Source organism: Daphnia pulex, chromosome 6 (genome assembly GCF_021134715.1).
Source record: "Daphnia pulex isolate KAP4 chromosome 6, ASM2113471v1".
Lineage (NCBI taxonomy): Eukaryota > Metazoa > Arthropoda > Branchiopoda > Diplostraca > Daphniidae > Daphnia > Daphnia pulex.
This window is the reverse complement of record NC_060022.1, coordinates 6,442,693-6,470,570: the sequence shown is the minus strand read 5'-3', so window position 1 is coordinate 6,470,570 and position 27,878 is coordinate 6,442,693. Positions and strand designations below refer to the sequence as shown.

At 37.9% G+C, this 27,878-nt stretch overlaps 1 protein-coding gene across 1 annotated transcript; it reads right to left on the bottom strand.

The window, feature by feature from the left end:
• Window positions 1–7,061: 7,061 nt before the first annotated feature.
• Window positions 7,062–16,379, bottom strand: LOC124196164. The gene is made up of 4 exons (XM_046590978.1): window positions 16,347–16,379; window positions 7,787–7,883; window positions 7,637–7,723; window positions 7,062–7,558 (listed from the first exon to the last, which is right to left on the bottom strand). Exons 1-4 carry the CDS (start codon window positions 16,377–16,379, stop codon window positions 7,113–7,115), a joined length of 663 nt encoding a protein of 220 aa, XP_046446934.1. The 3' UTR covers window positions 7,062–7,112.
• Between the last annotated feature and the right edge of the window lie 11,499 nt (window positions 16,380–27,878).

The following is a 27,878-nucleotide window of genomic DNA, read 5'->3' as shown; positions in this document are numbered from 1 at the left end:
AAGATTGTTTTTTAGTTATTCATGCTTCTAATTAAAAAAAACATTTTTGTTTTCAGAACAATTGACTTAATCAAATAATTCTATGGTAATTTAAAACATTCCAGTCGGAAACTGAAAACAGTCAATGTAAGTGGTTCCAATCTCGAAACGACTGAAACTTTTTATTGTTTCAATCATCAATTATTTTATCTTTCATATCTATTTATGTAAAAATGTCTTATTCAATTTGATATTTTTTTTTTGTGTCATTTGCTAATGGATGTATACGAGAAAACTATAGGGAATTAAGAGATAAATGTAGACATTTCCGCGAAGGAATATTTATATTGTCCTAGATTTTAGTGAAAGAAAATTTATTTTAATACGTTTTATTTTACACTCAATGGGTGTAAAATTTGGGTGAAACAAAATTTATCCCTGAGGGTAGTACTTGTACTACCAGAAGGCATTAAAGTAAATGCGGGTGAAAGTGTGTGTGTGTAGGAGTGGGGGGGGGATGTGGGGGAGTGAACGCTGTTCTGAGCCAGGCTTCCAGAACGTTTAATTCAGAATCAGAATAAATTTATAGAAAACTAAACTACTGCATCGATTTTCTTCAAACTTTTTGTGTAAACTTACAGTAATTTATCTCAGCGCTTAGGTAAGTTTCGATTCATTTGGTAATACTAAATTTTATTAATTTTTATGCGGATTTAGGTCATTAGCTTTTTGTGACTTAGGACAACCACAAAATCCGTTAGGTTGTCTGTTGACAGTCTGTTGATGTCTTGTTCAGTAAAAATATATTTCGTCAACAGTTTTGTTATTGTTACAGGATATTGTTTCTCTTTTAGAGAAGTTCAGTGGAATAAAGGTATTTTGGTGTGTGCTATTCCATTTCAGAAATGTACGTAAATTCATCAATTATGCTAGGCAATATTTTGGGATGAACATGCATTGCATTTTTGTTTTCAGAATAATTGACTTAATCAAATAATTCTATGGTAATTTAAAACATTCCAGTCGGAAACTGAAAACAGTCAATGTTAGTGGTTCCAATCTCGAAACGACTGAAACTTTTTATTGTTTCAATCATCAATTATTTTATCTTTCATATCTATTTATGTAAAAATGTCTTATTCAATTTGATATTTTATTTTTTTTGTGTCATTTGCTAATGGATGTATACGAAAAAACTATAGGGAATTAAGAGATAAATGTAGACATTTCCGAGAAGGAATATTTATATTGTCCTAGATTTTAGTGAAAGAAAATTTATTTTAATACGTTTTATTTAACACTCAATGGCTGTAAAATTTTGGTGAATCAAAATTTATTTTAATACGTTTTATATTACAATCCTTGGGTGTAATGGTTAGCGCTTCGGGTAGATCAAATAAGTTGTGCGTGGGCTCGAATAAGCGTTCGTGGGGCCGTACATTAGAGCGTACCGATATGTCAAAGTTAAACTTGCATGACCGAAGATTGTTTTTTAGTTATTCATGCTTCTAATTAAAAAAAACATTTTTGTTTTCAGAACAATTGACTTAATCAAATAATTCTATGGTAATTTAAAACATTCCAGTCGGAAACTGAAAACAGTCAATGTTAGTGGTTCCAATCTCGAAACGACTGAAACTTTTTATTGTTTCAATCATCAATTATTTTATCTTTCATATCTATTTATGTAAAAATGTCTTATTCAATTTGATATTTTATTTTTTTTGTGTCATTTGCTAATGGATGTATACGAGAAAACCATAGGGAATTAAGAGATAAATGTAGACATTTCCGCGAAGGAATATTTATATTGTCCTAGATTTTAGTGAAAGAAAATTTATTTTAATACGTTTTATTTTACACTCAATGGGTGTAAAATTTTGGTGAAACAAATTTTATTTTAATACGTTTTATATTACAATCCTTGGGTGTAATGGTTAGCGCTTCGGGTAGATCAAATAAGTTGTGCGTGGGCTCGAATAAGCGTTCGTGGGGCCGTACATTAGAGCGTACCGATATGTCAAAGTTAAACTTGCATGACCGAAGATTGTTTTTTAGTTATTCATGCTTCTAATTAAAAAAACATTTTTGTTTTCAGAACAATTGACTTAATCAAATAATTCTATGGTAATTTAAAACATTCCAGTCGGAAACTGAAAACAGTCAATGTTAGTGGTTCCAATCTCGAAACGACTGAAACTTTTTATTGTTTCAATCATCAATTATTTTTTCTTTCATATCTATTTATGTAAAAATGTCTTATTCAATTTGATATTTTATTTTTTTTGTGTCATTTGCTAATGGATGTATACGAGAAAACTATAGGGAATTAAGAGATAAATGTAGACATTTCCGCGAAGGAATATTTATATTGTCCTAGATTTTAGTGAAAGAAAATTTATTTTAATACGTTTTATTTTACACTCAATGGGTGTAAAATTTTGGTGAAACAAAATTTATTTTAATACGTTTTATATTACAATCCTTGGGTGTAATGGTTAGCGCTTCGGGTAGATCAAATAAGTTGTGCGTGGGCTCGAATAAGCGTTCGTGGGGCCGTACATTAGAGCGTACCGATATGTCAAAGTTAAACTTGCATGACCGAAGATTGTTTTTTAGTTATTCATGCTTCTAATTAAAAAAACATTTTTGTTTTCAGAACAATTGACTTAATCAAATAATTCTATGGTAATTTAAAACATTCCAGTCGGAAACTGAAAACAGTCAATGTTAGTGGTTCCAATCTCGAAACGACTGAAACTTTTTATTGTTTCAATCATCAATTATTTTATCTTTCATATCTATTTATGTAAAAATGTCTTATTCAATTTGATATTTTATTTTTTTTGTGTCATTTGCTAATGGATGTATACGAGAAAACTATAGGGAATTAAGAGATAAATGTAGACATTTCCGCGAAGGAATATTTATATTGTCCTAGATTTTAGTGAAAGAAAATTTATTTTAATACGTTTTATTTTACACTCAATGGGTGTAAAATTTTGGTGAAACAAATTTTATTTTAATACGTTTTATATTACAATCCTTGGGTGTAATGGTTAGCGCTTCGGGTAGATCAAATAAGTTGTGCGTGGGCTCGAATAAGCGTTCGTGGGGCCGTACATTAGAGCGTACCGATATGTCAAAGTTAAACTTGCATGACCGAAGATTGTTTTTTAGTTATTCATGCTTCTAATTAAAAAAACATTTTTGTTTTCAGAACAATTGACTTAATCAAATAATTCTATGGTAATTTAAAACATTCCAGTCGGAAACTGAAAACAGTCAATGTTAGTGGTTCCAATCTCGAAACGACTGAAACTTTTTATTGTTTCAATCATCAATTATTTTATCTTTCATATCTATTTATGTAAAAATGTCTTATTCAATTTGATATTTTATTTTTTTTGTGTCATTTGCTAATGGATGTATACGAGAAAACTATAGGGAATTAAGAGATAAATGTAGACATTTCCGCGAAGGAATATTTATATTGTCCTAGATTTTAGTGAAAGAAAATTTATTTTAATACGTTTTATTTTACACTCAATGGGTGTAAAATTTTGGTGAAACAAAATTTATTTTAATACGTTTTATATTACAATCCTTGGGTGTAATGGTTAGCGCTTCGGGTAGATCAAATAAGTTGTGCGTGGGCTCGAATAAGCGTTCGTGGGGCCGTACATTAGAGCGTACCGATATGTCAAAGTTAAACTTGCATGACCGAAGATTGTTTTTTAGTTATTCATGCTTCTAATTAAAAAAACATTTTTGTTTTCAGAACAATTGACTTAATCAAATAATTCTATGGTAATTTAAAACATTCCAGTCGGAAACTGAAAACAGTCAATGTTAGTGGTTCCAATCTCGAAACGACTGAAACTTTTTATTGTTTCAATCATCAATTATTTTATCTTTCATATCTATTTATGTAAAAATGTCTTATTCAATTTGATATTTTATTTTTTTTGTGTCATTTGCTAATGGATGTATACGGGAAAACTATAGGAAATTAAGAGATAAATGTAGACATTTCCGCGAAGGAATATTTATATTGTCCTAGATTTTAGTGAAAGAAAATTTATTTTAATACGTTTTATTTTACACTCAATGGGTGTCAAATTTTAGTGAAACAAAATTTATTTTAATACGTTTTATATTACAATCCTTGGGTGTAATGGTTAGCGCTTCGGGTAGATCAAATAAGTTGTGCGTGGGCTCGAATAAGCGTTCGTGGGGCCGTACATTAGAGCGTACCGATATGTCAAAGTTAAACTTGCATGACCGAAGATTGTTTTTTAGTTATTCATGCTTCTAATTAAAAAAAACATTTTTGTTTTCAGAACAATTGACTTAATCAAATAATTCTATGGTAATTTAAAACATTCCAGTCGGAAACTGAAAACAGTCAATGTAAGTGGTTCCAATCTCGAAACGACTGAAACTTTTTATTGTTTCAATCATCAATTATTTTATCTTTCATATCTATTTATGTAAAAATGTCTTATTCAATTTTATATTTTATTTTTTTTGTGTCATTTGCTAATGGATGTATACGGGAAAACTATAGGAAATTAAGAGATAAATGTAGACATTTCCGCGAAGGAATATTTATATTGTCCTAGATTTTAGTGAAAGAAAATTTATTTTAATACGTTTTATATTACACTCAATGGGTGTCAAATTTTAGTGAAACAAAATTTATTTTAATACGTTTTATATTACAATCCTTGGGTGTAATGGTTAGCGCTTCGGGTAGATCAAATAAGTTGTGCGTGGGCTCGAATAAGCGTTCGTGGGGCCGTACATTAGAGCGTACCGATATGTCAAAGTTAAACTTGCATGACCGAAGATTGTTTTTTAGTTATTCATGCTTCCAATTAAAAAAACATTTTTGTTTTCAGAACAATTGACTTAATCAAATAATTCTATGGTAATTTAAAACATTCCAGTCGGAAACTGAAAACAGTCAATGTAAGTGGTTCCAATCTCGAAACGACTGAATTTTTTTATTGTTTCAATCATCAATTATTTTATCTTTCATAACTATTTATGTAAAAATGTCTTATTCAATTTGATATTTTATTTTTTTTGTGTCATTTGCTAATGGATGTATACGAGAAAACTATAGGGAATTAAGAGATAAATGTAGACATTTCCGCGAAGGAATATTTATATTGTCCTAGATTTTAGTGAAAGAAAATTTATTTTAATACGTTTTATTTTACACTCAATGGGTGTAAAATTTTGGTGAAACCAAATTTATTTTAATACTTTTTATATTACAATCCTTTGGTGTAATGGTTAGCGCTTCGGGTAGATCAAATAAGTTGTGCGTGGGCTCGAATAAGCGTTCGTGGGGCCGTACATTAGAGCGTACCGATATGTCAAAGTTAAACTTGCATGACCGAAGATTGTTTTTTAGTTATTCATGCTTCTAATTAAAAAAAACATTTTTGTTTTCAGAACAATTGACTTAATCAAATAATTCTATGGTAATTTAAAACATTCCAGTCGGAAACTGAAAACAGTCAATGTTAGTGGTTCCAATCTCGAAACGACTGAAACTTTTTATTGTTTCAATCATCAATTATTTTATCTTTCATATCTATTTATGTAAAAATGTCTTATTCAATTTGATATTTTATTTTTTTTGTGTCATTTGCTAATGGATGTATACGAGAAAACTATAGGGAATTAAGAGATAAATGTAGACATTTCCGCGAAGGAATATTTATATTGTCCTAGATTTTAGTGAAAGAAAATTTATTTTAATACGTTTTATTTTACACTCAATGGGTGTAAAATTTGGGTGAAACAAAATTTATCCCTGAGGGTAGTACTTGTACTACCAGAAGGCATTAAAGTAAATGCGGGTGAAAGTGTGTGTGTGTAGGAGTGGGGGGGGGATGTGGGGGAGTGAACGCTGTTCTGAGCCAGGCTTCCAGAACCTTTAATTCAGAATCAGAATAAATTTATAGAAAACTAAACTACTGCATCGATTTTCTTCAAACTTTTTGTGTAAACTTACAGTAATTTATCTCAGCGCTTAGGTAAGTTTCGATTCATTTGGTAATACTAAATTTTATTAATTTTTATGCGGATTTAGGTCATTAGCTTTTTGTGACTTAGGACAACCACAAAATCCGTTAGGTTGTCTGTTGACAGTCTGTTGATGTCTTGTTCAGTAAAAATAAATTTCGTCAACAGTTTTGTTATTGTTACAGGATATTGTTTCTCTTTTAGAGAAGTTCAGTGGAACAAAGGTATTTTGGTGTGTGCTATTCCATTTCAGAAATGTACGTAAATTCATCAATTATGCTAGGCAATATTTTGGGATGAACATGCATTGCATTTTTGTTTTCAGAATAATTGACTTAATCAAATAATTCTATGGTAATTTAAAACATTCCAGTCGGAAACTGAAAACAGTCAATGTTAGTGGTTCCAATCTCGAAACGACTGAAACTTTTTATTGTTTCAATCATCAATTATTTTATCTTTCATATCTATCTATGTAAAAATGTCTTATTCAATTTGATATTTTATTTTTTTTGTGTCATTTGCTAATGGATGTATACGAGAAAACTATAGGGCTGTTCGACATCTTTTTTAACATTTGTTGCCATCGTGGCAACGCAGTAACTCATGTATTTTTTGTCTGCTACGAGTGAATTGTGTAGTTCTGCGAAATATGAATTTTTTGAAAAATAGTGATAGAAAAGGGGGTTGTTTTGAAGTTGTGATGTGTTTTCTTTATATATTAGTTCGTTATAGTGTTAGTGTTTAACTATGTCACTGTCTAATTATGCCAGTTGACTTAGTATTGAGGCCAAAACACGTTATTTGGGAAAGTTACAAATCGTCTTACCGTACTTACCGGTCGTTCCTAGTAACAGTCAAGTTCAGAGAACAGCACTTTCCAATATAACCAATCAGTAGTGAGTGAAAAGATACAATTTGTGTACCTTCCTTTGTAAAAAAGAAAATCTCCATTTGTGAAAATGTTGTGTTTGTTTAAATTATTACGAAGAAAATGGTAATCTGTTTGTGCCCCTGTTAACCAAGGTTAATACATCAAGTATTTTTTTGAAAATTTGTGGTTTATTATGACAATTATTCACCTAAACACACTACAGTAAGGGTACAACAGATGAACACGAATTGTAAAGAGCGCAACAGACCATAACAATTTTATTAATTATTGCTGAATCTTCACCCTTCGAAACAGAAAGTGTTGCACGATGAAGAGGACCTTCTAAAATAGTGAATCTTTGTTTTGTGGCCCCTATAACTCTCTCAACATGTATACGAATCTTTGCTAGGCCTCTAAAGTACTCAACTTCAACATTTGACAACTGTGTTTGCTTTCCAAGGAACGAAGGCACAGCAAGATTTGCATTCCGTAAAGTAACAGCCTCATGAACTGTAAATCCCCTATAAGCCATAACTAAATCACCTTGTATCAAATTGTTCAAAAAACCGGAATCCTCAACTTCAGTTGCAGTTTCAACATCTATCAATGGAGGTGTATCAGCCTTGTCAAAAGCAACATTGTTACGTACTTGATGATCACCATCTGTAATGACAAAATAGTTCATTCATTAAAACAACATATAGGAATGTTTTTTTACACATGAAATGAATAATGCAATACCTAGAAATTGTTTCGTCTTATTTGATCCCACATTTATAGAGGGTGCCCAATCAACATGTTTTTTGTGGAATTCTCCACTCGGCTTTCCTGTAAGCATTTCACAAATTGTAAGATAATAATCAATAATTGTTAGTGTTAACCTACAAATACCTGTAACAAAGTGATCCGAACACACATAGAGATTTTTCAAGTTGGTGTCGATGATGTAATTAATTCTCCACAACCACAATTTTGTGATTGTTTTAATCTGAATACCAAACTTTCATATTTCACAGAATAAACAAGTCACTCGTAGCAGACAAAAAATACATGAGTTGCTGCGTTGCCACGATGGCAACAAATGTTAAAAAAGATGTCGAACAGCCCTATAGGGAATTAAGAGATAAATGTAGACATTTCCGAGAAGGAATATTTATATTGTCCTAGATTTTAGTGAAAGAAAATTTATTTTAATACGTTTTATTTAACACTCAATGGCTGTAAAATTTTGGTGAATCAAAATTTATTTTAATACGTTTTATATTACAATCCTTGGGTGTAATGGTTAGCGCTTCGGGTAGATCAAATAAGTTGTGCGTGGGCTCGAATAAGCGTTCGTGGGGCCGTACATTAGAGCGTACCGATATGTCAAAGGTAAACTTGCATGACCGAAGATTGTTTTTTAGTTATTCATGCTTCTAATTAAAAACACATTTTTGTTTTCAGAACAATTGACTTAATCAAATAATTCTATGGTAATTTAAAACATTCCAGTCGGAAACTGAAAACAGTCAATGTTAGTGGTTCCAATCTCGAAACGACTGAAACTTTTTATTGTTTCAATCATCAATTATTTTATCTTTCATATCTATTTATGTAAAAATGTCTTATTCAATTTGATATTTTATTTTTTTTTGTGTCATTTGCTAATGGATGTATACGAGAAAACTATAGGGAATTAAGAGATAAATGTAGACATTTCCGCGAAGGAATATTTATATTGTCCTAGATTTTAGTGAAAGAAAATTTATTTTAATACGTTTTATTTTACACTCAATGGGTGTAAAATTTTGGTGAAACAAAATTTATTTTAATACGTTTTATATTACAATCCTTGGGTGTAATGGTTAGCGCTTCGGGTAGATCAAATAAGTTGTGCGTGGGCTCGAATAAGCGTTCGTGGGGCCGTACATTAGAGCGTACCGATATGTCAAAGTTAAACTTGCATGACCGAAGATTGTTTTTTAGTTATTCATGCTTCTAATTAAAAAAACATTTTTGTTTTCAGAACAATTGACTTAATCAAATAATTCTATGGTAATTTAAAACATTCCAGTCGGAAACTGAAAACAGTCAATGTTAGTGGTTCCAATCTCGAAACGACTGAAACTTTTTATTGTTTCAATCATCAATTATTTTATCTTTCATATCTATTTATGTAAAAATGTCTTATTCAATTTGATATTTTATTTTTTTTGTGTCATTTGCTAATGGATGTATACGGGAAAACTATTGGAAATTAAGAGATAAATGTAGACATTTCCGCGAAGGAATATTTATATTGTCCTAGATTTTAGTGAAAGAAAATTTATTTTAATACGTTTTATTTTACACTCAATGGGTGTCAAATTTTAGTGAAACAAAATTTATTTTAATACGTTTTATATTACAATCCTTGGGTGTAATGGTTAGCGCTTCGGGTAGATCAAATAAGTTGTGCGTGGGCTCGAATAAGCGTTCGTGGGGCCGTACATTAGAGCGTACCGATATGTCAAAGTTAAACTTGCATGACCGAAGATTGTTTTTTAGTTATTCATGCTTCCAATTAAAAAAACATTTTTGTTTTCAGAACAATTGACTTAATCAAATAATTCTATGGTAATTTAAAACATTCCAGTCGGAAACTGAAAACAGTCAATGTAAGTGGTTCCAATCTCGAAACGACTGAAACTTTTTATTGTTTCAATCATCAATTATTTTATCTTTCATATCTATTTATGTAAAAATGTCTTATTCAATTTGATATTTTATTTTTTTTGTGTCATTTGCCAATGGATGTATACGAGAAAACTATAGGGAATTAAGAGATAAATGTAGACATTTCCGCGAAGGAATATTTATATTGTCCTAGATTTTAGTGAAAGAAAATTTATTTTAATACGTTTTATTTTACACTCAATGGGTGTAAAATTTTGGTGAAACAAAATTTATTTTAATACGTTTTACATTACAATCCTTGGGTGTAATGGTTAGCGCTTCGGGTAGATCAAATAAGTTGTGCGTGGGCTCGAATAAGCGTTCGTGGGGCCGTACATTAGAGCGTACCGATATGTCAAAGTTAAACTTGCATGACCGAAGATTGTTTTTTAGTTATTCATGCTTCTAATTAAAAAAACATTTTTGTTTTCAGAACAATTGACTTAATCAAATAATTCTATGGTAATTTAAAACATTCCAGTCGGAAACTGAAAACAGTCAATGTTAGTGGTTCCAATCTCGAAACGACTGAAACTTTTTATTGTTTCAATCATCAATTATTTTATCTTTCATATCTATTTATGTAAAAATGTCTTATTCAATTTTATATTTTATTTTTTTTGTGTCATTTGCTAATGGATGTATACGGGAAAACTATAGGAAATTAAGAGATAAATGTAGACATTTCCGCGAAGGAATATTTATATTGTCCTAGATTTTAGTGAAAGAAAATTTATTTTAATACGTTTTATTTTACACTCAATGGGTGTCAAATTTTAGTGAAACAAAATTTATTTTAATACGTTTTATATTACAATCCTTGGGTGTAATGGTTAGCGCTTCGGGTAGATCAAATAAGTTGTGCGTGGGCTCGAATAAGCGTTCGTGGGGCCGTACATTAGAGCGTACCGATATGTCAAAGTTAAACTTGCATGACCGAAGATTGTTTTTTAGTTATTCATGCTTCCAATTAAAAAAACATTTTTGTTTTCAGAACAATTGACTTAATCAAATAATTCTATGGTAATTTAAAACATTCCAGTCGGAAACTGAAAACAGTCAATGTAAGTGGTTCCAATCTCGAAACGACTGAAACTTTTTATTGTTTCAATCATCAATTATTTTATCTTTCATATCTATTTATGTAAAAATGTCTTATTCAATTTGATATTTTATTTTTTTTGTGTCATTTGCTAATGGATGTATACGAGAAAACTATAGGGAATTAAGAGATAAATGTAGACATTTCCGCGAAGGAATATTTATATTGTCCTAGATTTTAGTGAAAGAAAATTTATTTTAATACGTTTTATTTTACACTCAATGGGTGTAAAATTTTGGTGAAACAAAATTTATTTTAATACGTTTTGCATTACAATCCTTGGGTGTAATGGTTAGCGCTTCGGGTAGATCAAATAAGTTGTGCGTGGGCTCGAATAAGCGTTCGTGGGGCCGTACATTAGAGCGTACCGATATGTCAAAGTTAAACTTGCATGACCGAAGATTGTTTTTTAGTTATTCATGCTTCTAATTAAAAAAACATTTTTGTTTTCAGAACAATTGACTTAATCAAATAATTCTATGGTAATTTAAAACATTCCAGTCGGAAACTGAAAACAGTCAATGTTAGTGGTTCCAATCTCGAAACGACTGAAACTTTTTATTGTTTCAATCATCAATTATTTTATCTTTCATATCTATTTATGTAAAAATGTCTTATTCAATTTGATATTTTATTTTTTTTGTGTCATTTGCTAATGGATGTATACGAGAAAACTATAGGGAATTAAGAGATAAATGTAGACATTTCCGCGAAGGAATATTTATATTGTCCTAGATTTTAGTGAAAGAAAATTTATTTTAATACGTTTTATTTTACACTCAATGGGTGTAAAATTTTGGTGAAACAAATTTTATTTTAATACGTTTTATATTACAATCCTTGGGTGTAATGGTTAGCGCTTCGGGTAGATCAAATAAGTTGTGCGTGGGCTCGAATAAGCGTTCGTGGGGCCGTACATTAGAGCGTACCGATATGTCAAAGTTAAACTTGCATGACCGAAGATTGTTTTTTAGTTATTCATGCTTCTAATTAAAAACACATTTTTGTTTTCAGAACAATTGACTTAATCAAATAATTCTATGGTAATTTAAAACATTCCAGTCGGAAACTGAAAACAGTCAATGTTAGTGGTTCCAATCTCGAAACGACTGAAACTTTTTATTGTTTCAATCATCAATTATTTTATCTTTCATATCTATTTATGTAAAAATGTCTTATTCAATTTGATATTTTATTATTTTTGTGTCATTTGCTAATGGATGTATACGGGAAAACTATTGGAAATTAAGAGATAAATGTAGACATTTCCGCGAAGGAATATTTATATTGTCCTAGATTTTAGTGAAAGAAAATTTATTTTAATACGTTTTATTTTACACTCAATGGGTGTCAAATTTTAGTGAAACAAAATTTATTTTAATACGTTTTATATTACAATCCTTGGGTGTAATGGTTAGCGCTTCGGGTAGATCAAATAAGTTGTGCGTGGGCTCGAATAAGCGTTCGTGGGGCCGTACATTAGAGCGTACCGATATGTCAAAGTTAAACTTGCATGACCGAAGATTGTTTTTTAGTTATTCATGCTTCCAATTAAAAAAACATTTTTGTTTTCAGAACAATTGACTTAATCAAATAATTCTATGGTAATTTAAAACATTCCAGTCGGAAACTGAAAACAGTCAATGTAAGTGGTTCCAATCTCGAAACGACTGAAACTTTTTATTGTTTCAATCATCAATTATTTTATCTTTCATATCTATTTATGTAAAAATGTCTTATTCAATTTGATATTTTATTTTTTTTGTGTCATTTGCTAATGGATGTATACGAGAAAACTATAGGGAATTAAGAGATAAATGTAGACATTTCCGCGAAGGAATATTTATATTGTCCTAGATTTTAGTGAAAGAAAATTTATTTTAATACGTTTTATTTTACACTCAATGGGTGTAAAATTTTGGTGAAACAAAATTTATTTTAATACGTTTTACATTACAATCCTTGGGTGTAATGGTTAGCGCTTCGGGTAGATCAAATAAGTTGTGCGTGGGCTCGAATAAGCGTTCGTGGGGCCGTACATTAGAGCGTACCGATATGTCAAAGTTAAACTTGCATGACCGAAGATTGTTTTTTAGTTATTCATGCTTCTAATTAAAAAAACATTTTTGTTTTCAGAACAATTGACTTAATCAAATAATTCTATGGTAATTTAAAACATTCCAGTCGGAAACTGAAAACAGTCAATGTTAGTGGTTCCAATCTCGAAACGACTGAAACTTTTTATTGTTTCAATCATCAATTATTTTATCTTTCATATCTATTTATGTAAAAATGTCTTATTCAATTTGATATTTTATTTTTTTTGTGTCATTTGCTAATGGATGTATACGGGAAAACTATAGGAAATTAAGAGATAAATGTAGACATTTCCGCGAAGGAATATTTATATTGTCCTAGATTTTAGTGAAAGAAAATTTATTTTAATACGTTTTATTTTACACTCAATGGGTGTCAAATTTTAGTGAAACAAAATTTATTTTAATACGTTTTATATTACAATCCTTGGGTGTAATGGTTAGCGCTTCGGGTAGATCAAATAAGTTGTGCGTGGGCTCGAATAAGCGTTCGTGGGGCCGTACATTAGAGCGTACCGATATGTCAAAGTTAAACTTGCATGACCGAAGATTGTTTTTTAGTTATTCATGCTTCCAATTAAAAAAACATTTTTGTTTTCAGAACAATTGACTTAATCAAATAATTCTATGGTAATTTAAAACATTCCAGTCGGAAACTGAAAACAGTCAATGTAAGTGGTTCCAATCTCGAAACGACTGAAACTTTTTATTGTTTCAATCATCAATTATTTTATCTTTCATATCTATTTATGTAAAAATGTCTTATTCAATTTGATATTTTATTTTTTTGGTGTCATTTGCTAATGGATGTATACGAGAAAACTATAGGGAATTAAGAGATAAATGTAGACATTTCCGCGAAGGAATATTTATATTGTCCTAGATTTTAGTGAAAGAAAATTTATTTTAATACGTTTTATTTTACACTCAATGGGTGTAAAATTTTGGTGAAACCAAATTTATTTTAATACGTTTTACATTACAATCCTTGGGTGTAATGGTTAGCGCTTCGGGTAGATCAAATAAGTTGTGCGTGGGCTCGAATAAGCGTTCGTGGGGCCGTACATTAGAGCGTACCGATATGTCAAAGTTAAACTTGCATGACCGAAGATTGTTTTTTAGTTATTCATGCTTCTAATTAAAAAAACATTTTTGTTTTCAGAACAATTGACTTAATCAAATAATTCTATGGTAATTTAAAACATTCCAGTCGGAAACTGAAAACAGTCAATGTTAGTGGTTCCAATCTCGAAACGACTGAAACTTTTTATTGTTTCAATCATCAATTATTTTATCTTTCATATCTATTTATGTAAAAATGTCTTATTCAATTTGATATTTTATTTTTTTTGTGTCATTTGCTAATGGATGTATACGAGAAAACTATAGGGAATTAAGAGATAAATGTAGACATTTCCGCGAAGGAATATTTATATTGTCCTAGATTTTAGTGAAAGAAAATTTATTTTAATACGTTTTATTTTACACTCAATGGGTGTAAAATTTTGGTGAAACAAATTTTATTTTAATACGTTTTATATTACAATCCTTGGGTGTAATGGTTAGCGCTTCGGGTAGATCAAATAAGTTGTGCGTGGGCTCGAATAAGCGTTCGTGGGGCCGTACATTAGAGCGTACCGATATGTCAAAGTTAAACTTGCATGACCGAAGATTGTTTTTTAGTTATTCATGCTTCTAATTAAAAAAACATTTTTGTTTTCAGAACAATTGACTTAATCAAATAATTCTATGGTAATTTAAAACATTCCAGTCGGAAACTGAAAACAGTCAATGTTAGTGGTTCCAATCTCGAAACGACTGAAACTTTTTATTGTTTCAATCATCAATTATTTTATCTTTCATATCTATTTATGTAAAAATGTCTTATTCAATTTGATATTTTATTTTTTTTGTGTCATTTGCTAATGGATGTATACGAGAAAACTATAGGGAATTAAGAGATAAATGTAGACATTTCCGCGAAGGAATATTTATATTGTCCTAGATTTTAGTGAAAGAAAATTTATTTTAATACGTTTTATTTTACACTCAATGGGTGTAAAATTTTGGTGAAACAAATTTTATTTTAATACGTTTTATATTACAATCCTTGGGTGTAATGGTTAGCGCTTCGGGTAGATCAAATAAGTTGCGCGTGGGCTCGAATAAGCGTTCGTGGGGCCGTACATTAGAGCGTACCGATATGTCAAAGTTAAACTTGCATGACCGAAGATTGTTTTTTAGTTATTCATGCTTCTAATTAAAAACACATTTTTGTTTTCAGAACAATTGACTTAATCAAATAATTCTATGGTAATTTAAAACATTCCAGTCGGAAACTGAAAACAGTCAATGTTAGTGGTTCCAATCTCGAAACGACTGAAACTTTTTATTGTTTCAATCATCAATTATTTTATCTTTCATATCTATTTATGTAAAAATGTCTTATTCAATTTGATATTTTATTTTTTTTTGTGTCATTTGCTAATGGATGTATACGAGAAAACTATAGGGAATTAAGAGATAAATGTAGACATTTCCGCGAAGGAATATATTTATATTGTCCTAGATTTTAGTGAAAGAAAATTTATTTTAATACGTTTTATTTTACACTCAATGGGTGTAAAATTTTGGTGAAACAAAATTTATTTTAATACGTTTTATATTACAATCCTTGGGTGTAATGGTTAGCGCTTCGGGTAGATCAAATAAGTTGTGCGTGGGCTCGAATAAGCGTTCGTCGTCTGCTACAGCCTCGACGTGTTGTGATTTTGTGCTCCCGATTTTTTGGATATTTGTGCTTTTTCTGGTTTGTTTTCAACAGTAGTTTTGGATTTATCTCGTTTGCGAGTGAATCTGGACTCTGCAGATTATCTTTTTTCTATATTTCTCAACTTCTTTTTCTATCCTTTTCGCGTTTGTTTCTTCGATCTACTGTCTGTGTATAAAATTCCCCCCCCCCCTTCCAGCTGATCTGTCAGTGGCCTGACGGATCAGTTTCTCTTTTCAGTTTTTGTTTTCTTTTCTTTTCTTTTCTTCTCTCTTTGTATCACACCTTTCTGCTGCCTTCATATTTTTTCTACTTCTTATTATTTCTTCTACTTATATCAGTTGGCTTAATTGTGTTTTTTTTTCTCTCCCAATTAGTAGACTCTTTTGTGCTCGTTCATCAGTTATAAAGGAAAACAAACAGGGTTATAACCCTGTGTCAATCGTAAGTTGCGAAGTTCTATTCTCAAATTTTTTAAAACAGGAAGTGTGTGGTGAAATTCCACCCCGTCCGGTCTGGTTCTAAGCATAACTGGAAAAGGCTTGGTCCCCTAGTTTATTGCTCTATAGAGCTAAGATCCCCGGTGATCTTGCTCCTCCTCCCTGAGCGAGTGGCAAGGCCAGCTTCTCAATCCGTTCTCGTGTCGTAGGCTTCTGAGGGAGCGCCGGAAACCTTCTGGTGGAGACCTTGGGGGGATTGAGTACTGGTCACTCTGCTCACGCTTGGTTTGAGGGGTGAGGGAACTGGGGGTAGTTTTAATTCTCTTCGACGCCGTGCTCGTCTTGCCTGTCCCTCCCAGTGTCGAAGAGGATCGTCCATCTCTTTCTTTCTCTTCTTTCTCGTTTTTTGTTTCCCTTTTTTTTATAAGGGCCCTGATCTTAATTGCTAGCCACTAACTTTATCCACTTCCCTAAGAGTGATGGGAGATGACGATGATGATCCAGGCGGAGATACCTCCGTCTGGGGCCATACTTCCCTTGCTCTCAGTATCAACACCCCGTCTCAAAGTCAAACTATCTCTTGCAAATCTTGCGCTCTTCCGTTTGCCCCGATTAATTCGAGATACAAATATTGCGTGGATTGTAAAGCCGCAATGTTGTTAAGACCGAAAGCGGCCGGGACAAAGAGGGATAGCTCTGCAGCTCAGTTTTCCCTCCAAGAGACAAATTTGTCCAAACAGCAGAAAGATGATAAGGATGATAATTTTCCTTTCCTATTTGATAAAGCGTTCGGAATGGATGTCGATTCATTCCTTGATCTCGACTCAGCAGAGCAGACGCTAAAATTGAAATCCTTGTTTGCCAAATTGGAAGAAGAAGCAGTCGGTGTCAAATCAGAAAAGTCTCTAATGACAAAAAAAATCGAGAAGCTGGAGAAAGCAATCGAAAATAGAGCCACCCTCCAAAGCGAACTTAAACTAGCAAAAAAAGATCTTTTAACGGCCAAACTATCTCTAGCTGACAAAGACATCCGGCTTTTTGAGCTGCAATCGTCTGTCAAATCAGCTAGGACTCCGTCTTTGTTCACACCCCATCCAGCTTCAAACCCTCCAACTAGCAATCCCTCGGCTCCGAAAAATACCCGCCTGTATGCGGAGGTACCTAAAAAACCAGTTTTGATCGCTCATGTAGGAGGTAGCGACCGCCTGCCGATGAGCGAAATTTCGAACGACAAAATCGACAAGTTATTTGACCTTGATGGTGACGGTCCAGTTGTCCAAAACATAAAGAAAATCGATGGACGAGTAATTTTGTCTTTTTTAGACGTGGCCTCTCGTGACAAAGCCCAAGATCTCTTCAACAATAACTCAGCCCAAAATGTGTTTCGTTCTGTATCGGTCCCTCAAAAACAGTTTTCTGCTCTGGTCAGGTTTCGAGAGTTACAGGGAATCTCCCATCTAAAAGGCACTGAAAATAAGGCTGCTCGAGTTGCGCAAGAGAACGCTCTTAATCGTAGGCTTGTTGAACAAAATCCTGGCCTAAGGGGTCACTTACAGTCTGTGCGAGTTCTCCACCAACGCCCAAACAGTAACTCTTTCCTTGTCCGAATTGCTTTCTCCTCCAAGCCCTTCTGTGAGCATCTGATCAAAAGTGGTAGAATCCTCCTGGATGGCGTTACTCATGCGGTTGTCGAGTCTGACCCAAGAAAAGAGGTGCGGCACTGCTCAAAGTGCCAAAAGTATGGACATATCCATCATTTTTGTAATTCCCCCATCTTAGTCTGTGGGAAATGCTCACAGAACCATGCGACTCATTCCTGTACATCATTCCCTAAAGACTTCAATGTGCGAATTGTCAGCAAAACCACCAAGTTGGATCTATCGCTTGTCCTGCTCTGGCCAAAGCCGTAGCTCAATACCTCGACTACATTTCCACCGAGTGAATATGCCAGTCGCCCATCGCAACATCAGTAAAGCGTCTGCCCCACTCAAGTGCTTTCAGATCAATCTAAGGCACTCGCGCTGCGCTGCGCTTAATCTCTCTCAATTGATACTCGATCTTGACATTGATGTAATTTTAATTCAAGAGCCGTATGCAGCTATGTCCCCCCTGTCTTCTTCGTTTGAGCCTAAATTCGTTCCTCTTGGCTACTCTTCTTTCCACAATCTATCTTCCGAGCATGCTTTCGGCGCCCTGATTATTGCCAAAAGTTCTTTTAACGCTTCGCTCTGCAATTTTGGTCTATCAAATAATTGTTGTGGCATCAAGCTGTCCAACGATCTGTTCTGCTTTTCTATTTACTGCAGACCATCTCTGGTATCGATTCCTCTACACCTCGAGTCAATTTTTAATTCTATTCCGCCGGCCGTAAAAAAACACGCCTTTTTCGGCATTGATTGCAACGCCAAAAGTCAGGCCTGGAACAGCGTTCGCACTGACCACATCGGCGTTGACCTAGAGCTCTGCTTCCTAAATAACGCTCTCTCTGTTTCAAATGTGAATCTCAAACTACTCTCACACAAGCCGTCCAACACGTCCTTTGTTGACGTCACCCTGGCTGGGGACTCCGTCTCCCTCAATGGTTGGCAGTACCCGGCCTATCCGTCTCTTTCGGACCACCCTTTTATCTCTTTCCGTGTGCCCTTTGGTTGTCGTGTTGCCCTGCCTGCACGTACTGAGTTCCGACTTCCGTCTCCTCCCAACTGCAACATGCCTCTTTTTCTCTCAAACCTTGAAGCCTCCCTCGGTTCCATGGCCAGCCCCAGTACTGTACAGACGTTTACTTCTCCTCAGGATATCGAAGCATTCATTGCAAATTTGACTGACTCTATCAAGTCGGCTGCTCTGAAAAGTAAACTCCCATTTCATCCCTCCCGAGCTCCTGCTAGGATGCCCTGGTGGTCCGATATGATGTGGTCTCTGCGTAAAAAGCTGAAAGTCGCCTACAAACTCAGCCGTGAGTCTCCCTCTCAAGGGAATAGAGACGCGTACAGTCACCTCAAAGCCGAATACCAAAGGACCCTAAGAGCAGGTAAAAAAGAAAGCTGGAAATCCTTCTGCTCCAATAACCTAAACGGAGATATTTTTGGAGAGTTAAAAAAGTTGACGTTATCCACCCCAGTAAACTATCATCCTTCAGAACTACTAATTGATGGAGTTTCCATTACCGACCCAAAGGACATCCTTTCTGCCTTCAGCTCGCACTTCTTCCCGACTAACCCTCCAGATGACTCATTTCACAAATCCGCTCTGCTCTCCTCAACTACCTTCTGCGAAGCACCTCTCTCCTCTACGGAATATCTTGTCCTCCCTTCCGAAGTTAAGCAGGCCTTCGATAGTGTACGCCTCTCTAACTCCGCCGGCTCGGACGGAATCTCGTCCATCTGGCTAAGCCATTCCTTCGATTTAATAAAATCCCATTTAGCGGCCCTCTTCTCGGTTTGCTTTAACCTCGGCTACTTTCCTAATTGCTGGAAAACCGCCTCTATCGTCATCCTTAAAAAAAACAATAAACCGAATTACCTTCACCCAAACTGTTTCAGACCAATCAGTATTATCAACAGCCTCTCTAAACTGTTTGAGAAAATCATTCTTGCTAAACTCAAAGCTTTGGCTGCTACGCACTCTTGGTTCAGCCCCAGTCAGCATGGTTTCAGGGCAGGTTTATCCACAGAAACGGCCTCCCTCTCTCTTATTAAGTTAATCGAAGGCAACAAAAAAAAGAAGATGGTCACTTGTTGTGCTTTTTTAGACATTAAGTCAGCCTTTGACGCGACCTGGCACCCAGCCATTCTGAACAGCCTGATCAAAAAAGGCTGCCCCCAGTTTTTAGTAAAAATTCTGGGTGACTTCCTCAGCTCTCGCTCAAGCATTTTGAAAAACGCTTCGGACACCTTCACTGCCAACACTGAGCTCGGTTGTCCTCAAGGCAGTGCCCTCTCGCCGTTTCTTTGGAACATTCTTATAGAGGAACTGCTAAGCCTTAGTTTCCCCTTCCCCTTCCTTATTTTGGCGTATGCAGATGACATTGTTCTCTGTGCAATGGACAAAAACTATGATACTGCTTTTGCCAACCTTCAAGCAATGTGCGATTCCTCTGTAGCATGGGGTCGTTCGGTCAAACTTACTTTCAACGGTTTAAAATCCGTCTTCATGGTCTTCTCCTCGAAACGAACCCTGCCGTCTTTGCCCTTGAAGGTTGACAACGTATGTGTTGCTCGTTCCCACTCATGCCTGTACCTTGGTCTAACCATCGATGACAAACTCAGCTGGAACACCCACATATCTAACAAATGCGCTGCGGTAAAAAAACTTTTGTTTCTCATTCTAAAATGCTGTCGGCTTTCGTGGGGCCTCTCGCGTAATGCAATTTCTCTTCTATATAAAACAACCGTGATTCCCACTATACTATACAACTGCTCTGTTTGGGCCTCGGCCATCCGCAGGAAGCGTGTAATTGCAGCCCTGAAATCCGCCCAACGCCCTTTTGCGCTGACCATTGGCCGTCTGTTCAAATCCACGTCTACTGACGCGGCCCTCATTCTCGCCAACATCCTCCCTCTGCACCTCAAAATAATCGAAACGGTGCTAAAGAGATCCATCTCTACCCTAGCTGCTCTTCTGCCACCCTCGTCGTTACAAGTTGCTGGCGGTATCTCTGCCAAAATTCTGGCGTCTGAAGCTCCAGCAGGCATACCCCTTGGTCTGCACAGGAAAAGACTGTTGCGGTCAGAAATGCTTTCCCTTTGGAATGAAGCCTGGCAAAATGCAAATACTGGTGCCCAGACCCGCTTGTTCTTTCCCTCAGTGGAATCCGCCTCGATTTTGTCCTCCTCTAAATTACCCTTCTTTCTCTGCAGCTTTCTCTCGGGCCACTGCGGCTTAAACAACTTTCTCTTTAAAATCAAAAAGTCTCCGTCACCGCTCTGTCCCTGCCTTTCAGGGGAAGTGGAAGATGTGGCTCATATTTTGTTTGTCTGTACCAGCCACGCCGTACACAGAGTCAGCCTTATTAATTCTGCGGTTGAGTTAAAGCTGTCGTGGCCAGTCCCATTAGACGCTTTCTCCCAATCCAAAACTCTTTGGTCTGCGCTTGTTAAATTCCTATGTTCTATCAAAAGACTTTAACCACCACCACCTTTTCCCAGTTCTTTATATTTTACTTCTTCTCTTAGTTGCGTCTTGGTACTCTGTACATTTTTGCATGGGTCCATCGTGCCCTAATTTCTGGCGCTTTAACCCTGCTTTCATCCTCAGGCTCTAGCGGGCGCCTTAACCGGACCGTGGCCGTAAGAGTCGTCCGTTGCTTCGCGGTGCTGGTGACATCCAAATCAGCATCTCGTCGCTCCGGACTATCTGGGGGGTCGGCAGCGGCGTCTTTTTATTCTTTTTAGTCTTCCTATTCTCTTTACTCGTGCTCTTAGTTGCATTTTGGCCGCTCTTTTGTTTCGCATGAGTCCCTCGTGCCCTAATTTCTGGCGCTTTTAACCCTGCTCTCATCCTCAGGCTCTAGCGGGCGCCTTAACCGGACCGTGGCCGTAAGAGTCGTCCGTTGCTTCGCGGTGCTGGTGACATCCAAATCAGCATCTCGTCGCACCGGACTATCTGGGGGGTCGGCAGCGGCGTCTTTTTATTCTTTTTTAGTCTTCTTATTCTTTTTTTACTCAGTTTTTCATCGCGTGCCGCTCCGCTTCACTTTCCAGAATTCCAGTTCTACTTTCGACCTTCTGCCTAATCTTTCCTCTCGGTTCCCTCTCTCTTCTCCCATCCTCCTCTCTTATCCTTATTTTATCTCTACTTCATAATAATCTGACTCTTGTATTTTACCATGCCTATGACAATAAATTGGTAACATTCGCCTTCGGCGAATACACACCTCATTTTAAAAAAAAATGCTTCTAATTAAAAAAAAAATTTTGTTTTCAGAACAATTGACTTAATCAAATAATTCTATGGTAATTTAAAACATTCCAGTCGGAAACTGAAAACAGTCAATGTAAGTGGTTCCAATCTCGAAACGACTGAAACTTTTTATTGTTTCAATCATTTTTTTTTTAAATTGGGCGCACCTCGGATTCCGAGTATAGCCCAGTGTATTGCACGACGATGGAGATATACAGTATTTACAAGTGAAAGGTTATGTGTACAAGCGAATAAAAACAGACAAAAAATAACCGAGGGGAAACTGGGCCTACCGCCAGCTCTAGTGCGGGCCTCGAGGGGGGACCCTGTGTCGCCATTTGATGAGACCTGCCCGGCTTGGTTGAACCTGCTGGCCGCCAGCCGGCGACCGCCGGTGTAGCTACTGACAGACACAGGAGCCCTCTTGGCAGTTCCTAGAGTGCGGCCTATTGGACAAGTTAGTGGGAGGGGGGGGGCATGGGCGAAGAGAAAGAAAATAAAACGAAACGGAAAGAGAAAAAAGCCTAACCACAGCAGGGTTGCCAAACCAAAACAAAAAAGACGACAGACGCGATAGCGAGCGGCCTCATCCAGAAACGACAGACTCGTTTGGGGAGAGGGTAGGCCAGGCGCCTAGTCATGACAGTGCAGCCGATAGCCTGGGGCCAGAACGATATCATGGATATCGTGGCCAGGCAGCAGCACCTTAAGTAAAACAAGACCCGGAATGTTGGCTAAAAGACTCTAGGCCTGTTTTAAAACGAGCCGTTTGGATTTTGTGATGAAAACGACCAGGGCATGCCAGAGAGGAATACATGTGGGAAACGTAGATAGCGTTGGGGGCCAGCGGAGATCGTTTGCAGAGGTTGTGAGAAATAGGGATTGACGCAACTGGGAGAAATTTGGACAGTCAAATAAAAAATGAGAGATGGATTCGAAAGAATGGCCGCACGCACAGGCAGGGGAGGCAGAGAAGCCAAAGCGATGCTGATGGGAGTTGAGAGCGCAGTGACCGGACAGTAGCTGAAACGTCACTGCATTGGAGCGATGGCGCAGGAGCAAGGCAGCGGAGGTGACTTCTGGGAAAAACAGTCGAGTAGTAGCGACATTGGGAGAGGAGGTCCACTCCTTGTTCCATACTTCAGTCAGGAAGGCAGAAAAAGCCTTAGCAGCGAGGGATTTTGATGGTAACGCCTCAGCGTTGGGATCACCCCTAGTGGGTCGGTCTGCCCAAAGCCTAGCTAAGACGCAGCCAGGAGAGGACGAGTGGCATGCAAGAAGGAGCAGACAAGACTGACCGAGGGCCTGTATAGCAGAGAATACAAGAGCCTCAGCCTCAGACAGAGAAGACGTTGGCTGAAATAACGTTGGAGTGTCCTTGCCCTCTAAGCAGATTTCAAAATAATTAAAAGCATGCCGCCGAAGGGAGATGATTTCAACGGCTTTGGAGAGTGCAGAGCATATTGCGAGTCTATAAGAGGTTAAGGTAGGCAACCAGGAGTTGCACACGTCTAAGACATTAAGAGAGTTGGAGGCAACCACACAGAAACTAGCGACAGTCCCCTTGCAAGATATATGGATGGTTAGTCTCAGTACCCTACGATCAGTAGGAAGAAGCGGGACGACAACTCCTGGAATGGACGATGTAAAGACTTTGATAGCCCACGGAGGCAGCTCCGGCAAGTATAACGAGTTAACAGGTGGAATTCTCTGCGCGGAGATAAGTAACGGAACGCGCTCAGACAGAATCTTCAACGAGGACGGAGAGAAACCACCAGTCAGGTTCATAGATAGGTATCTTAGGCTGGCAAGTTTGAGGAGATGCAGATCAAGCGGGAGCAGATTGGCCAAAACTAAAAGGGCATCAGTGGGAGCTGTTTTGAAGGACCGAGTGATAAGACGAGCGGCATAGCGCTGGAAGGACCATAGGGTTTTCTTTCCAGCCTGAGTTTTGAGAACGGAGAGCCACACTGAGCACCCATAAGAGAGGATCGGCTCGACATTAGAGAGGTAAAGAGACCTGAGGCGCATACAATCAAAGCCAAAGGACTGTCGCAGACAGGAATTCACCATGAGAAGGGCCCTTTTGGCCGAAACGCATTTAGCATTTAGATGATCTTTCCATTTTAGATTTGCGTCAACAATGAGGCCAAGAAAGTGGACAGACAGAGAAGGGAAAATCACGATGTTGTTAATGCGGATATTTAGGTTGTTCAGTGCGATACGTTTGCGAGAGAATACGACAAAGACAGATTTGAGGGCATTCAGATATAGTTTCCGAGAACGGAGCCAACTGACCACCGTGTCACACGCAATCTGCAGATTACGAGTAGCAATTTCTGGGTCTTTGTGGGGTGTTACAATGGTAATGTCGTCTGCATAGGCAATGAATATTACTAGAAAATCAAACTCTAGTCTGAGCAGGTCGTCGACGAGTATATTCCACAAGAAGGGGGATAGCACCCCTCCTTGCGGACATCCGAGAAAGACTGGTTTGGTGAAAGTAGAGTCATGGACCGAGATAGCAGCAACTCTGTTGGAGAGGAAGTTCTGAACTATTTTTAGGAGATAGCCGGGGCAGGAGCGTTTCACTAGGGAGGCAATGATTGCAGGGTGCCAAGCAGAGTCAAAAGCACTCTTGATGTCAAGAAACGCAGCAGCACACACCTTACGCTCTACAAAAGCAGACTCGATAACGGACGTGAGTGAGTGGGCGGCGGACTCAGTCGACCTGCCTTCACGGAAACCGTGCTGGTAGTCACTAAACCAATTCAGAGAGCGGCTGTACCAAATGAGGCGACCCAGAATAACTTTTTCAAGGAGTTTGGCAAGATTCGAGACTAGGCTGATAGGCCTGAAGCTGTTGAGAGTCGAGTAATCAGGCTTGTTTGGTTTCCCAATGACTACGACCTTAGAGAGTTTCCAGTTGTTGGGAAAGAAGGAGAGCAAAAGGCAAGCATTGATAATCTTGAAGAGAAGCGGCTTAATCACAGGAAGGCTGAAAAGAAGGAGGTCAGCAGAGATACCGTCATAGCCAGGAGCAGACTTTTTGTTAAGTGTTTTAGTAGCTGATTCGAATTCCCAGTCAGATACAGGAGGAGCCGCCGAGTCAGAGAGATTTAGAGCAGAATTAGCAGAATCAAGAATAGCAGAATGGTCAATGTCCGATGGTGGCTCGTCAGGAAAGAAGTGTTCGGCGCACGCTTTGGTGATGATAGAGGGATCACTTGTTATGGTTCCATTGACAGTGAGCTCAGAGGGTACTGGGATGGATTTTGATTTCCCAGAGAAAGAGGCAAGAACCTTGAACGTATCGCTGGACGACGCCCGTGCGCGAAAGTCAGCCCATGCTTTGCTTTTGGCTAGCCGCAGGGCACGTTGATAGCTTGCCTTGGAACGGCGGTACAGACTCTCATCACTAGATAGCTTCGATCGCGACCAAGCTTTGTAAGAGGACCGTGCTTTGGAACGGAGAGCACAAAGCTCATGAGACCACCAGGGCATGGTCTTAGAGGGAGGGACTGGAGGATTTTTTACTTTGGCACGTCTAGCACAGTTGACCATGGTCGAAGAGAGACGTTCAATTTGGCGGTCAATGGAGTCAGGTGACGACAGAGAGAGAGAATGAGGCTCCCTTTTGTTGAGAGTTAGGGCAAGGCAGTTCAGATATGATCGTTGGTTAATGTGAAAGAGGGAAGGGGCCTTATTAGGGGCTGGACTTTTGAGCAAAGGAGTAATTCCACTAATCACAACCTCAAAATAGATATATGGGTGATTAGAAAGGGAGGGCATGGCTAGATAGGACCAGCGGTGGATATTGACACGATCACCAGCAAGAGTGACATCGATAAAAGAGGTCCCCCCAGGAACAAAATCAAGGTCAGCGCGAGGTTTGTTAACAATATTTAGATTATGATGAAGAATAAGCGCTTCCAGATCAGAGCCCCGGGAATCGGTACCATTGCTGTTCCACAATAAGTTTTTCGCGTTAGAGTCTACACAAATAATGGAAAGAGGAGAGGCGGATTTGTCGAGAATTTGGGAGGCACTTTGGCAAAAATTAGGGAGGGATGGCCGTAGGTACGCAGAGCAGAAGCTGAGTGAACCCGAGCAAGTGGGAAAGGAGATGCAGGTGGAAATGTTGGGTGGCAGGGAGGAGGAGAGGGAGGCGTTTTTGGATAGAGAGTCTCGTAACAGGATGGCTGAGCCGTACGCGTGATCGGAAGAGAGTTGGTGGAACGGCGAGAAGCCGGGTGGAATATTCGCAAGAACCGGAGGGGACACAGAATATGCGTAAGGTTCCTGGACAAGAGCAACATCAATATTTAAGTCAAGAACAACTTGGGCTAGGGCAGAGGAGGCAGTTTTGGAGTGTCTTAGGTTAATTTGGAGACATCTCAAGATGCTAGGGACGGCCGGACGCGTGGAAGAGAGGTCTCTAACCATGCTTGTCTAGGAAGGCTCTGTACCGGGCCACCGCTTTGACCTGTTCAGCACAATCTTTGTTACCGGCCTGGTGACAGCCAGAACAATTCACACATTTCCAGGCGTTAAGTTCGGCAACGCACTCCAGGGTGCGATGGTCACCTGAACATTTCCCACAAACGACAGGTTTGGAGCAAAGTTGCTGAGTATGACCGTATTGCTGGCACTTGAAACAACGTCTCACTTCGCGATCTAGATCCACAGGGACAACACGAAAGGCTCTACCCAAGATGGAAGCTTTCCCAAGGAAAAGAATGTCATCCCTAGCCTGTTTAGAGCGGAGGAAGAGTTTGACGTGTCCCTCCGTAGTGTTAGGTTTAGTGTAGACTACCTTGACCGAGTGAATGGAGCCCCTCAAACTTTTGTTACGGTGTTCAAGTTCATTCTTTAGGGACTCGGGATCAGACACATTGACAAAGAGAGCAACCACAGGAAACAGCAAATTTAGTTTCGAAGCGGGAGCAAATTGAGTTTGGAAGTCGGGTTTGCCATTTAGGATGGTGGCAGCTTTAGCAACATCAATGTCGCTGTCAAGCGTAACGTAAACCTTATTATTTTTATATCTGACGTGGGAAGGAATAAGACCGCTATTAGGAGTGTCTAAGAGCTTCTCGACAGCATGAATATCGAGGACGTTGGGTGTAACACCAGGGACGCAATTAGCAACCAAAACTGAGTTAGTAGGCTGGCCACGAGCTACAGACGCATAGGAAGGCCCTGAACAGCGCGGAGGGGGGGGGGAGAAGCGGAGAGATTGAGTTTTAAAATAGAGTCAGCAAAGGACACCTTGATTTTGACTATTTCCTCCTCAAGATCCAAAATACGGGTTTCTTTAGTGTCCAAAGAGGCGGAGAGGGTCTGCACCTTGGCTTCGAGAGCTTCAACAGAAGAAGTAGGGAAGTCGGTTAGGAAACCGACAGCTGTAAAGAGGCGAGTGGCAAGTTCCTCTTTGGTTAGATCGTCGATGGCACTAGCCGAGTTTTCCTCAATAAACACTTGAAGGTCGGTTTTCCCTTTTTTGCTTAACGCGGGGACGTCACTGCCAGGTGATAAGGCGAGAGAACGTTTAGAACTACGAGACGGACCGGTGGATTGACTGAGTTTGGGTTTAGCGGCATTGCACGCAGCGGAGCAGCAGCGGTGGCTATTACGTGTAGGAACAAAACGATTGTCGCAACTTAGACATTGCCGAAAGTTAACATCCGGCTGGCCGTCAGAGGCCTCGCCGTCGCTTCCCATGCCCCACCCAGTAGGAGAGAGGTTGAGCAGACACAAGACTCAAGTAGGAAGTGAAGAAAGAAAGAAATGCAGGATATCCTCTTCGACACTGGGAGGAATGCTAAGACGAACAAGGCGTCAGAAGGAAGCTACGACTACCCCCGGTTCCTTCCCCCCTCACACAGAGCATGAGCAGAGTGACCAGCGTCCAAGGCCCCCTAAGGTCTCCACCAAAAGGTTTCCGGCACTCCCGCAGAAGCCCACGACACGAAGA